Genomic DNA, 14,150 nt, shown 5'->3' with positions numbered 1-14,150 from the left:
GTAAGTTTGGCAATATACATTATAAACTACAGTTAAGTGTACTATTCACCTGACTTCAATTACTAATATGAACTTATTTTTAAGTGTCTATACTCAAAGAGAAAGAAAAAGAGGGTAAGGGAGCCTTACACTGGTATACCAGGTAATTTTTACTTTAAACGGAAGTAGCACTGAAAGAGAAACGTGCCAGTCACGCAGGCTTTCCTGGGCAGTAGGTGAAGAATAATCAACCATCAGTGCAGAGTGAAGTGCAGGAAGACACTTACTTTTAACAGGTATAGAAACTTTTTGTCAGAAAAAATAGCTCAGTCTGTATAGTATGAATATGATGAAGTAGAAAAGTTATATTCATAAAAAAGAATTCATATAAAAAGATCCATAATTTTTTTCCAGAACAAAAATAGATAATGCACACCTTAGCTAACTCAGAATATAGCCATTTTACAGTAACATATAATTTCTACAGGATTTCCTCTAACTATAGCTTCAGAATGTGCTTTTAATCATATTTAAGTACTTACCCATCCTTTTAATGGTGCCCATGTGGGGACTCTGTTGCACAAATCACGCAGAATTCGGAGGACAATTACGCATGATTTTAATCCATTTGCCCTTGCCTAAAACAAACGAAATGGTTCCAATATCCCTGTTGAAATCCACCCTTAATTTTAAGGACACTGATCACGGATAGGTTCTTTAAAATGAATACTAATTAGTTAGTCATTCATAAATTGTCAAGTAAACAAAAAAATCAAGTTCTTAAGAGTAGTAAAATTATGGTTTAGAAAGGCAGGTTTTAAAGTAAAGGAAGCATATTATTAAAGTCACTTTTATAGCCTCATGGCCACCCCATTTCCAGGCAACTCTGTCTGAACTTTTAGCTTTTCTCACCCCATGTTTGGATTTTATAAGCTATCATCTGAAATTCAGAGTACTAAGCCAAAAAGGATCATGTGATAATTAAATATCACTAACTACAGGAGAAGCTATACTGGGCACTTTACCTAAATTAAAGCATTTGCTCCTACAATAACCCTAAGAGGCAGAGAGCACCCCTGTTTTATATATTACACAGAAACCATTAAGAGGCAGGTGTTCCAAATGAAACCTGCACAAGGCTACAATAACAATAAGATAATAACAAAGAGCCAACCTGAAACCATTTGGCATGTCGAAGAGACGCCAAGGCGTTCAGGCATTTCTGCCTGTCCAATAAGTCCGGAGGATCTTTCATCGCAACCTTTTCTAATGGGAAAATGGGATAAAGAGAGACAGATACAGTTTGACCAAGGGGTTCCTGTCAAATTACCAAACGATAAAAATAAAAAGAAGAGCAGCATTTGAGTGAACTAATAAGACTCCCAGAAGATTTCAGGTTTTGGCTTTGTTGCTTTCTTTTTAAATTATGTGCACTATGATTACTTAAGTAAACAGTCAACAGAGCCATTCTGCACACAAGTCCAACAGGAGCACAAAGGCATTCGTTCAGTAAACAAATCAATGACCACTGCTACATCCAATCTGGGATCTTATTAAGCATGTATATAACACCACAGGGCACAAAATAGGTACATAGCACTTTTTCCTTTGGCAGGGGACAAAGAGTGGCAATCTGGGACCACTAGCAATAACAATTTTTCGCTATAGAAGGGATTTTAATCACTAATCAATTCTTAAGGAAAATTAGGGCTCTCTTAGGTCATCAATCTGAGATATACTAAGAATACACTGAGCATGGCAATTTTATTTTTTTACAACTGAATAAACTCATCCAACAAGATAACCATTAATAGAAACTTTACCCCACTGATGAGAACTCTGCCAGTGTTACCTTGGAGTTTTCTAATTATTTCTTTTCTAAACCAAAATTATTAAAACTACAAATATGAAAAACACTGAAATACACTTCAAGTTTTACATAGCTTTTTTTCAAAAAGCAGCAAAAAATACTATCTAAGTACAACTATTTGACTTGCCTTAACATTTCAAAGTTGGATTAGATGGCCCAGAGCAGCAAAATTAAGAACTCAAATGTGTGATTAGTGACAAACATCCACATTCGAGAAGCTGTCACAAGATACTAAACCCACGTTTAGACAGCCAAATTCATTTCCTCTAAGCCACTAGGAAGTGGGTTTTTAAACTTTTGAAGACTTGGTGCATTACTTAAATGCATACAACATACAAATGTTTCTTGGAGAACAATTCTTTGACTAATCCAATTAAGTCATATTCACCATCCTCTTTTAAGAACTCTCTTAGCAAGTCCACCAACACTCCTTCCTGGTATAATCATGACAGTCACAAACTCAGCAGTATGTCTATGTGGGCTTTCCTTATTGGCTGCAACACGTAAAGGCTGAAGTGCTACACACTTATTTTTTGACCAGGCGAGCTCTACAGCAGTTACTTGCATTGTTTCACATTAATCTCTGCCAACAAATTCAAAACACGGGGTTTCATTTCATCACCCCTTTTTACTCATTAAATGGAAAGCCTCAAAAAGAACTGTTAATATGTTTTTATTTATAAACATAAGCAAACATACTATGGGTACTTATTTCATAGGTGATCTAGTTCCTGGCCTTGCTTAATTATGTCTTTTTAATGACACAAAGCATACAACTCACTCATTTTCATGTTTATATGTGAAAATGTTTAACTGTGGTCAATACAAGCATCTGTGTAAAGCTCACGTACAAGGTAGCACAAACTACTGTAAATGAACAATTAGGATCTCTTAAAAGTTAGACATGACAAAGGTTGACTGACTGCTAAATAATGTAATCCCAAGAAAAGGTATGGACCGTGCTTATTTTTTAGGACTTCAATCTTTAAGTTAAGAGTAAAGCAAACTAAGTTTTATTCTATCATTGTATCAAGTAGGAGTATTTGGAAGTGGAGGGTCAACGGAAGAAGGGAGTGAGTCAGAGGAAGTTTGGATAGGAAAAGACAAGGCAAAACAACTCTTTGAACTTTCTGATACTTTCGTCCAGTGAACAGAGCTTGTAATTAACATCTGCTCATCACCACAGAGACATTTTTATTTAATGGCAAAAATGTTTAGACAAATACTTTCATTCCCAAAGTCAGATTATATCCATTAATTCTAAAAATTCTAAAAAATAAAAATAAAAATACTGACATCTGCTTGCTACAGACAGTCAACATTTGGAGGCAGCAGATTCTACTAAAAAGAGATGAAAGGGACAGGCAGTGAACAGAAGACTTCCACCGGATTCCTTTTTATATCACCATCACAATGGCCATGTTTCTTTTCTTCATGCTCTGACCATCAAAAAGTCAAAAGATCCAAAATGTTTCAATATTCATGAGGTGGGAAACAGCAGAGGAGATGTAATCATTTATCTTATTTTATCTTCTTCAAAGTTTCTTATTTTAAAACTATATAAATTTATATGGCACTGCAGTGCTACTTATAAGCCCTGCTTGCCTATTTCCTTTATATAATTAATTACATAGTTTTTTATATTTTCATTCATTAAAAAAAATAATTTACTTAATGTGGCAATCACAGGATTGTTGCTGGAAAAACACTGCTACTTCTCAAAGAAGAACCTCAAGTTTAACATTTCTGTGTGAACTTTAACATAGATGTTTCAATTTTGCGGGGAAGCAAAGCTTTTCTGATAAAAAGGCATCTTGGAGTCTTTAACTTAGAAACAATGGAACTGTGAGCCATTTCATTTTTTCCTACAGTGACCAGTAAAACAGATAGGGGATAGCAACAAAAATGACAAAAGCAAAGAAAACAGCTTTTTAAAAACTTCACTGCTCAGTAACCTGGTATCAGGGCATGAAGGTACATAAAACATTCGAAACAATGGAAGCACTGAAAAGAAGTCTATTATGCCTAACTTCATTTATTTGGTTAGAGGTTAGATCAGTGACCAGAAACACACCGTATGGCAGGAAATGCTGGTCAGTTTCCCTCCATCCCTTACATGCAAGCTAACTCTTTGCCCGTTCACAAAAACACTAGCCTGGAGATGGGGTGGGGAAAAGCCAGAACATGACTGTGTTAAATAGGATTTCTGTGCCTGGAACCTGGGCTCTTCAAAGGTAAAATAACCAAGCTGAGTTATCACGAAGGCCTCCTTAACATTTCAAAGTTGGAATGAAGCTGAGCTACTGAGCTGACAGCATTTCCAGGGTAGCCCGAAGATACTCATGCAGTCCCTTCTCCTAATTCCTTGAGGCTTTGCGGAGAGCAGACATTATGCTTCAAGTCACTGCCCGTGCGAAATCTCAGGCCACAATAATGTGAACAAGTAAATGTAGCACTAGGGTAAAACAGAGCACTGTTCTCCTACTTTATGGTAGAAACATCACTAGATATCACTTTTCTTCAGTGCCTCAGTAGGCAGTGAGCCACTGGAAAGATAGTGGCTACAGGTTTGCACTGGATAATGTAGGTCTAGCAGCTGGGGAAGGCAGGAAAATAAAGCCTGCAGCATTGTTATAAATCCTAGTTGTGATCTCTGGACTGGTCTGCCACCTAGCAGGACTCATGCTAGCGAACTTCTGCCAAAAAGCATCAGAAGTTCACACTGGCACAAATACGGAAAAGGGACTCTCGGGCAGCTTCTCTGTGAACCCCTGAGAATCTATCTTCATACTGAGGGCTGCGGTTTATCTTATTAGCCTTAGCCACAAGTGCCTCTGTAGTTTCCCTATCCACTTGGTTTCAAATTGCACTGTAAATACAATAAGCAGCTGGATTTATCAGCCTCATAGCAAATATACTTCTGGTTTAAAATCACAAGCACCAAAAGAAGCTTAGACTGTGTGATGCTCAGAATAACTAAATCAGCTAAGATGCTCCTATGATCATCCTAGATAGTAACTGGACTTAAGAGTCAGAGGAAACGGGTAAAACGTGAGACTTTCTTCATTTATACAACAGTACAATTATCTACCTCATAGAACTGTTGTGAGGGTTCAAATAAATCATATATGAGAAAGTGCTTATAACACAGTATGTTATAAAATACCTTAACAAAGCTAAATCTTCAATATATATTACTTGAATTCTGAGATGTCCACTGTTAATGCTTCTTGCATACCAGACAGTTCTATTTGATCAGATAATATGCTAGCTACAAAAATTCATTTAACAGATTTTCTTTTGATTGCCTACTAAGTATTAGGTACCACTCCAGGTGCTAGGGATAAAGGACAGAGGTAGGGAAAAAGACACCTGTCTCAATGAATCATAAACTTTATAGTAAGAGAGCTCATTATTAGCACTGCGGCAAATACAGTATACTGATTCCAATACTACACTTCAATGGCTATTTATGAGTTTAACTGTGTTTACGTTCACTTCTTCAGACCTATCATGTACATATTATTCTCACTGTGAACTCAAGGCACTTTGAGTAGATGAGTTTGTGCTGTGACATTTTTTAGTAAGCTGAGTAACTACTACTATTTACTAAGCAATCGCTTTGTGCTGAGTATCGTACAGGTTACATTACATAAATTCTCTCATGTAACAACTTTCTAAAGTATTCATTACCCACATTTTAAAATAAAGAAACCTGTCCAAGGTCACAGAGTAATAGTTAATGGAGTTAAGAATCAAACACTTGGCTGCCAGGCACCAAGGTCTGTGCTTTTTCTCCTGTGCCTTCTTTAGCAGGAAGCATGTAGTTATGGGGAATGGTTATTCTACAGGGCCTTCAAGTAAAGGGTTAGAATATGGAAAAAAGACTGGCGGCACAGGAGAACTCTTACCTTTGAAACATTAAACCACACCAAAGAGATTCACTATGTACTCTGGCCACTGAAAATCTAAACAGTGATTTGAAACGAGTAGTTAGATAGATCCACTTCTGCAGAGACAACCCTGAGGAGGTAAGTGTGATGCTCTTCACCTGCCCCAGTCCTCCAGTTCTGCCTGCTCTCGGACATTTTTTCCCTTTTTTGATTTTACCCAAATATGTGGCAAGTGAAGAGAGGGAAGAGAAAGACATAAGGTATGTATTGTGAACAGCCTGTTTGTTTTGTGGGAGGGGAGAAATTGAAATTCTATAGGAAAATGTCTCCCAAAAAGTTACAACGCCTATTTTTTTAAACTCTGAGAAAGAAAATGAACGCAGATTTTTTTAAAGAGATCTCTCTTAAACTCAGAAATCCCTGGAACCCAAATGAATCTTGTGCTTTCACCCCATGCAGCTGAAAAGAACTGCATCAAGGCAAGAGGAGCCATCTGGTGTGATAAAACAAATCCTACAGAATTGTATAGCCCAGATCTCAAATGCTTAGTTATACTGGATCCTCAAAGTTGCCCAGGAATACAAAAAACTGCTAGTGCAGATCAAAAAAAAACCTCTTGACAGGGACTTCCCCGGTGGCGCAGTGGTTAAGAATCCGCCTGCCAATGCAGGGGACACGGGTTCGATCCCTGGTCCAGGAAAATCCCACATGCTGCGGAGCAACTAAGCCCGTGCCACAACTACTGAGCCTGCGCTCTAGAGCCCGCAAGCCACCACTACCGAATCCCGCACACCCTAGAGCTTGCACGCCGCAACTACTGAGCCTGTGTGCCACAACTGAAGCCGTGTGCCTAGAGACTGTGCTCTGCAACAAGAGAAGCCACTGCAATGAGAAGCCCGCAATGAAGAGCAGCCCCCACTTGCCACAACTAAAGAAAGCCCACGCGCAGCAACAAAAACCCAACGCAGCCAAAAATAAATTAAAAATTTTAAAAAAACAAAACTTTGACAAAGTCCAAATTAGACAAAATGGGCAAATTATAAGAGATAACAAGCGAGTCAACAGGGCAGTGAGGTTAAGGAAAACGGCAAAGCAAATCTTTCTGCCATTTAAAAGGAGAGGAAGTAACGTGTAAATCATTAGATCCAAGCTGATTCTTTCATTTTACCTGATCCCACACAATTATGCTAACATCATCTGATGAGATTCATATTATAAAGAGGTCTTGGGATCCTTTAGTAACCCAAACACCTTGAATAGAGACTATAACTCTCCTACTCTCCTACAAATTCCATTCTGTAATAACTAGTCTTCTAGTAAGGGTGCAATATTCTAAGAATCTGTTTTCAGGTTCTCTGAACATAAAGTTATAAAGGCAACAGACTAAGCTTAAGGGCATCACTGAAAACTGATAAAATCCCATGTAAGTGCACAAAGCCATGGGGAAAAAGAAGCCTGATATTCTCAATACTTTTAAAGTAATGGAAGGGATGTCTACAGCTACAAGCAAACATTATCCAGTTTTCGGCGATTTCAAATCTAGACAAATCTAGCCTTTAGCAACTTCAATCTTCTTTCATCTCTCTATACTCAAAGAATTTTTAATAATATCTATAATTATAACTATACTTAGAAATGGTTAGTTTTACACTAGAGGGTCAAGAGAACACAGCTTACCAGAATTAACAGAATTATCTTGATACTTCAGAAATCATTTTATAGTTCTACAGTTAATGGTGAACTGTAAAGCTGTTAAAGAAATTAAGCCATTTAAGATTGGTTCTTCAGAGGTGTTAGAGATACTATATGCAGCCAAAAAAAAAAAGTACAGGCATAAACCTAATTATAGATAGGATGCATTTTAATTTTAAGCTATGACTCATAAATGTGTCTAGTTTATATCCGTCGGGTATGGTATAGCTGATTTTAGTTACCCCAGAAGACTTTTTACAAAAGGAGTCTATCACTTTTACTTTAAGAAATCCTGAGTCATGTCTGCCAAAACTCGAAATTCTAACATCTCTGGTAAATGTGTCTTTTTCTTCCTTTATCATCAACTTGAAATAAATTAAGACACTAACCAATACTTCTTGCTGCACTGGTATTTCAGGTAGGGGAGTAAGCAATGGAACCTGCTGAATGTCTAGTGATGAAAAAACAGCAACAGGTAGTCCCCCCCACCCCACGTTGGTCCAGTTAAGCCGCATTGCCTCTAAATTGTCATGATAGGGAGGGGCCAGTTGGTCAAAGGTCTGACACAGGGGAAATATCACATGGCAAGTTTCTAGTGACAGGACTGAGAGGCAGTAACAAGCTAATGTGAAAGGATAAAAATATCAAAAAAGAAACCCAGCTCCATCATTACTTCTCAAAACTGAAGAGATTTATCACTCTTTTGTACAATGGCATTGCCATGCAGAAATTCTTTTCAACTTCAGAAGAAAGTTAGTTTAAAGCATGATTCCCACACATATAAAATTTTAAATGTTAACAGGATCACAAACCTCCTAGAAAAGAAATTTACTAAAGGTTATTTATTAAAAAAAAATCAGTCCCCCAATTTGTATCTCTTACATTATAAAACATTTACACTTAGGCAATTAGATAAAGCATAATTCTTAAGAGGTTATATAGTTATTAGAAGTCAAGAGAGATGTGCAAATGAGTAACTTGACACAATAAGCAAGTAAATTTGAAAATAATACTGTTTTGAACCACATTTAAGCCTAAAATCAGACCTAATAACCAAGCCACACAGAATAGGTTGGCTGATACCAATAACACTGCAATACTAGACAAAGTAAAACAGAACACCAAAACAGTATAAAAATTAAAGTGGATTTAAGACCAACATGATAAGCACAGGTTTTTGAATTAATTAACGTATCTAATATTTCCAATATAAACATTTTTGTAAAATAGAGTGATTGTGTAAATAAAGCTGCTTAAAATACTCTAAGTGGCGTAAAACAAATGAAGACAGGTATTTCTTAAATCCATAAAACAATTAACATAGCATTCAAGAGAGTGCTTATGTGAACAAAACAAATATATATTTATATATATACATCTATCTATATATATATATATATATACACATGTGTACCTCCGTCCTTCTTCTCCAATTCGTCCCTAATTAGAGGGGAAGTAAGTATCACCTTCAAAGTTAGCGTGGGTTCTTTTGTATTCCGAATTATAATAGATGCCTCATCTACACATTGTTCCACTTGATATTTCTCTTCTGTGAGTTTCTGAAAGTCACAGAGATTTCAAAAATACCCAATTAATTAAAATTTCAAAAAATGAATGATTGCCCCTTAAGTTTTTAAATGTTATTAACGATTAGTATTACTGTGCTAAAAGAGCAAATAGTCTTTAACTAGTTCTTTAGTGTAGAGGTAACATTTTTCTCTCCTCCCAACTTACCAGCAAATCCTTTCTCCATCCCTCAAATAGCAACCACAATGTCAATCATCTATACAATTATTAAACAACATTTAAAACCATTCTTTCTAATATTTGAAAATGAAAGTTACCAAAAGCATCATTATATGAGAAAAGGTAAATTATTGTTCTTGAAATTATTACAGAGGACAAGTATAGAATAATAAACTCCCAGTTTAGAGAGCATTCCCAGCAGTTTATTATTCTATAATTGTTCCTCTGTACCGGTCCGTGGCCTGTTAAGAACCAGGCTGTACAGCAGGAGGTAAGTGGCGGGCAAGCAAGGGAAGCTTCATCTGCTCCCCCCCATCGCTCATATTACTGCCTAAACCATTGCCCCCCATGCACCCCCATGGAAAAACTGTCTTCCACAAAACCGGTCCCTGGTGCCAAAAAGGTTGGGGACCACTGCTCTAAACTGATAACTTTTTGATAGGACAGCCTAAACAGGAACTCCTACTTGCTAAGAACTTATAAGATTAGATAGGTTTTTATATAAGATTATGTAGATTTTTAAAGAAAATCAAATAAGAATGAATAAAAAAGGATCTCTGCACAGTCACTCATCAGCAAAAAAGTTAATATAAACAAGTAACTAACTTCCTAACAACAGGTCTCAGAGATCATTCAAGTGAGACCTTCTTCAGGGCAAGTCATCTGACATCCACAGGGAAATGTACATTGCTTCTTTTAACATACAATTATACACATACAAAAAATAATCACCAATTAGAATCATATATTGTTATATTTAACGTATCATTAAAGTTAATAGTTTAATAAGTTGTGCAGGGCCATTCTTGGTGGTGAAATTTAGTATCTATTATCTGACATAAATAGCTGAACGGTAACACTCCTGGGTCTCTGCTCATCACCGAGCATTGAAGGAACTAAAAGCCATTTATATAAAACCAGCATTTTACCATTAAACATCCCAAAAAAGACAGAAAATAGAAAATTCATTACCTTAATTTTGAACAGAGGAAACCAAGGAAGGGAAAAGCCACACAGTGGCTAGAAAAACCAGAACTAGAATACAGAGAAAAAGCAGAAAACGGCTCACATTCATTTTGCCACTATAAGAGTATTAAAGATGTATCAGAGAAAAAGCAAACTAAATTTTTCAATTTAGTTTGAAATTGCAAGTAAATTTCAATGGTCCAGTGATTAAGAATCCAACTTCCAATGCAGGGGACGCGGGTTCAATCCCTGGTCGGGGAACTAAGATCCCACATACCACGGGGCAACTAAACCTGCACGCTCTAGAGCCTGCACACCACAACTAGAGAGTCCACATGCCACAACTACTGAGCCCACGTGCCACAACTAGAGAGCCCACAGCCACTAGAGAGTCCACGTGCTGCAACTACTGAGCCCATGCGCCACAACTAGAGAGAAGCCCACGTGACACAATGAAGAGCCCGCACACCACACTAACACCCGACACAGCCAGATAGATAGATAGATAGATAAAATATTTTAAACGATAAAATTTTAAAAAATAAAAAATAGGTCTCATGTATATGTCTTAAAAAAAAATTATACATGCAGATCACCATAAGACACATCCAAAGTAATAAACATATGGTATGAGTTTTGGGCTAGACTAATTCTAAGTGATTCTGGTTTTGGTCATCCTTCTCCCTTGCTCAAGGAAGTACTAAAATCACCCTAGAAAAGAGTATGTAGAGAAAAGGTAAGGTACAACCCCAATTAATTAAGCTACTTTGATAACTGAAAGTTTTGCTATAATAAGTACTCAGGAAAAAGATTTTTAATTCACAAGAAAATAAGATCATATCATATCAGAGACTGGTTTTCCAAATAAACACCAAGAAAACAAAGGGGAGGTAGTGATTTTTAAAGGTAAAAATCACATTTAAAATGATTTTCTGAAATATTATTAGTAATAAAACTATGTCTGTGCTTATGTGTATATATGTGGGTGTATATATGTGTGTACATGTATACAATTTAATATAAAATGGGTGTACAATTACATACCCACCATTTTATTTGGGTACCTTTACCCAAACACCTATGGTCATGGATCTAACCATCACACAAAGCAGCCGGTTTCACTGCCGGATTACTCTATTGGCTATGGTAAATTCAAATATGTTTCTTTTTTTTTTTTCAGCAGTTTAAAAAAAAAAATTTTTTTAATACATCTTTATTGGAGTATAATTGCTTCACAATGCTGTGTTAATTTCTGTTGTTTCTTATAATGTCCACCACTGGTCTTAAGAGTTCAGGCCACCTTTACCTTTTCCAAGAAGCTCTTCAAGATCTAAAGATATTTGTGTCTTTTTTCGGCTTCTCTAGGCTAAAAAGCCCTCCTCTCTTCAACTTTGAAACAGTTTACACAGCCCACACTCTCTCCTGGGTCCCTCCCTTGAACACCTGCTAGCTCGACAAGAACATTTTAAAACTGTGGTGCCCAGAAATAAAGACCCTCACTCAGGAGAGAAAATGCAGAGTTCACACAGTTGTGATCTACACAGAGAAAGTTCTATTAATGCAACTGAAGCTCCAATCTTCTCTATCTTCAATACTCAAGAAATACGACAGATCGTCAGGATAAGAACTTCAGTTTCTTAGTGCAAATGGTTCTCAACCCTTTTTCCATCCTGACATACCTGAAAATATGACCACTCTCATAAACAGGACGCACTAAGTGGAACAGAAAAGGGGGTGAGATGGTTGGAAAAGCCTCTATGTCCAACCCTTTGATCACTGCTTTAGCATAAATCTAAGAGTAACAATGTTCACTACAATAAAAGCAGAAATAAAGATTAAATTTTAAAACAATATAAAAAATAATGGAAAAAAGATGAATTTTGTTAACATTCTGATAACAAAAAGTATAGTTATTCAGAAAACCGTTACTGAGCTTTCCATTTCTTAAAGCTTTATTGTACTCCATGTTGCTTACCACTCTCCCTCCCCAAATGATCACATAAGGATTTAAAATAATTTTTTAAAAGAAATGAATTTAACCCTTGAAAGAACAGAAACCTTTCTTCAATCAGAATTGAAAATGGAAAAGCCAAATGTTTGTTCAGTCACTTAGAAAACCTTAAGATCTAAAAATGATAAAATAAAACAGTGCTCCAGAAGTTAATACAGGAGAATGTGTCAACAAGTAACACAAATTTGAGTGTCAGGAACAGTAGATTAAAAAATCAGGAAGATGGTTTTGAAGATCAGTTGGTGAATATGAAAGAAAATGATCCAGTAACAACGCTAATAAAAACAAATTTAGAATTCATATTACTTGGGGGGAAAAAGTCTCTTTAGAAGAAATACAAATACAGGAAACCAACAACAAAAAAAGAGAGCATTCAACAACTCAACAGTTTGACCTTGTATACTCGTATCTATTTATGTGACATGGATGTAAAGACTAACTAATATGAAATCATCAAAAAGCTATAATCTAATTATACCACAGATAACACATCTGAAATTGAAAGGTGATCATTGCTTCCCAATTAGTGATGCAACTAGCCCTTGGAGCAGGCTGGCAGAGCAGGTCCTAAGGTGACCACAGCCCCAGATGAACCGGTTGACTTCAGCCCTGAGGAGCCCTCAGCCTCCAGCAGCATCCTCCAGGAAGCATGACAACATTAAAATTGTCTAAATGCATCCCAATGTGAAAAAGGTTTGGAAACAAGGAATTAATAGCGACTTTCCATTAACAGAATGAATGAGTGAAGTTAAATTAACAGTCTTCAATTTAAAAAATTATCATCTATGGAAGTCTCCAGTTGTCTAGGCTCTTTTTGATCTTTCAATTCTTTTCTGCATTATACCAACCTTTCTAAGAGTTTTATAATGCTGAGAGGCCTAGTCTGGAAAACATGAAGACTGTCAGCAAGACACATCTGAAAAATTTAAGACCGTACTTTAAGAGCCATCTTAATTTGGTAAATATATCCTTAATACTAATCACCAGAAGTTTGCCTTAGATGTGATGGATGAGTCACTGACCCAGAGTAGCAATTCCACTTGTCTGTACCTACCCTTTACTATTACCAATTTCTTATTAAATTTATCAAGGTCACGGCCTATTTTTACCTTTTTACAAATTCTCCTAGAGGTACAATTAAACTGTACTCACCTGAATCTGAATAGGAAGATTATCTTTGACTGTATTTAACAGGGTCTCTGTGGGTTTGTCTTTGCACATTAAAACCAGCTCCAAGTCCATATCATCTTTAATCAGCAAGCCTTTTGCAACCAGGCCAATCCTCATTACACCACATAATGTCCGACCACCTTGATCCCTAAAAATAAAAGTCTGAATGATTACTTTCACAACCTATTTCCCAAACTATAACTTCATCATCACTTGGCTTTCTGGCTAACCATATGAATTGATAAGGGAGAACATAAATCCAAATATCCAAAATTCTGCAAAAGTACATCTCAGATTTAAGGCTCATAAACTATCTACCACAAGGAATCAATAGGGAGAATATTTCAGACTACAGATCTTTCAATACTTTATTAAATCTGTATTGCTTAGGAAAATCCAAAAATACTGTATCCCCTTAAATATCTTTTCAATTTTTCTAACTTCCTCCTTCTGTCTTTTAATTAAGTAATTAAAGAATTGTGAGAAACATGAACACCATGGTATACTAAGAAGGAACATCAGGGTGGAAATTAAAAGACCTGAGCTCTACTCCTAGTGGTGCCTGCTGGCTCAGTATATGTAACTGTAAAATGGCTATCCACTAGATAAGCCTTAGCTCATCCCTTCTAGCTGTAGCATTCTAGGAATCCATAAAAGTTTCTGGGGAAAGGAGAATAATGTGATAAAAGTAAAGAGCTGAGGAACCCAAAGATGATCTGCCAACACAGGCATTCCATATCCAGTGGTAGCTAAAAGAACAAACATTCAAAGAACATCAAGTCATGAATGGTGTGTAAGAATACTGTTAACATCTATCCTTGAT

General features: G+C 36.4%; 1 protein-coding gene across 8 annotated transcripts in view; it reads right to left on the bottom strand.

Annotated features, from left to right (window-relative positions):
* The window catches only part of STRBP (spermatid perinuclear RNA binding protein), a 136,925-nt gene that overhangs the window by 34,782 nt on the left and 87,993 nt on the right, over positions 1-14,150 (bottom strand). For 7 of the 8 annotated variants that reach the window (XR_003432508.1, XR_003432509.1, XM_027104924.1 and 4 more), the window contains exons 4-7: positions 13,310-13,475; positions 8,849-8,993; positions 1,154-1,245; positions 522-617 (exon numbers count right to left, since the gene is read on the bottom strand). Coding sequence is in view for 6 of the 8 variants with exons in the window: in XM_027104924.1 (XP_026960725.1) it covers positions 522-617; positions 1,154-1,245; positions 8,849-8,993; positions 13,310-13,475 (499 nt within the window). In the remaining 2 variants the exon portion in view is untranslated. The remainder of the gene's footprint in view (positions 1-521; positions 618-1,153; positions 1,246-8,848; positions 8,994-13,309; positions 13,476-14,150) is intronic. The other variant, XM_027104928.1, reaches the window with a different exon arrangement.

Source organism: Aethalodelphis obliquidens, unplaced genomic scaffold (assembly GCF_003676395.1).
Source record: "Aethalodelphis obliquidens isolate GAN/ISIS:26980383/991018 unplaced genomic scaffold, ASM367639v1 scaffold7, whole genome shotgun sequence".
Taxonomy (NCBI): Eukaryota; Metazoa; Chordata; class Mammalia; order Artiodactyla; family Delphinidae; genus Aethalodelphis; species Aethalodelphis obliquidens.
This window is presented reverse-complemented; position numbering and strand designations above follow the sequence as displayed.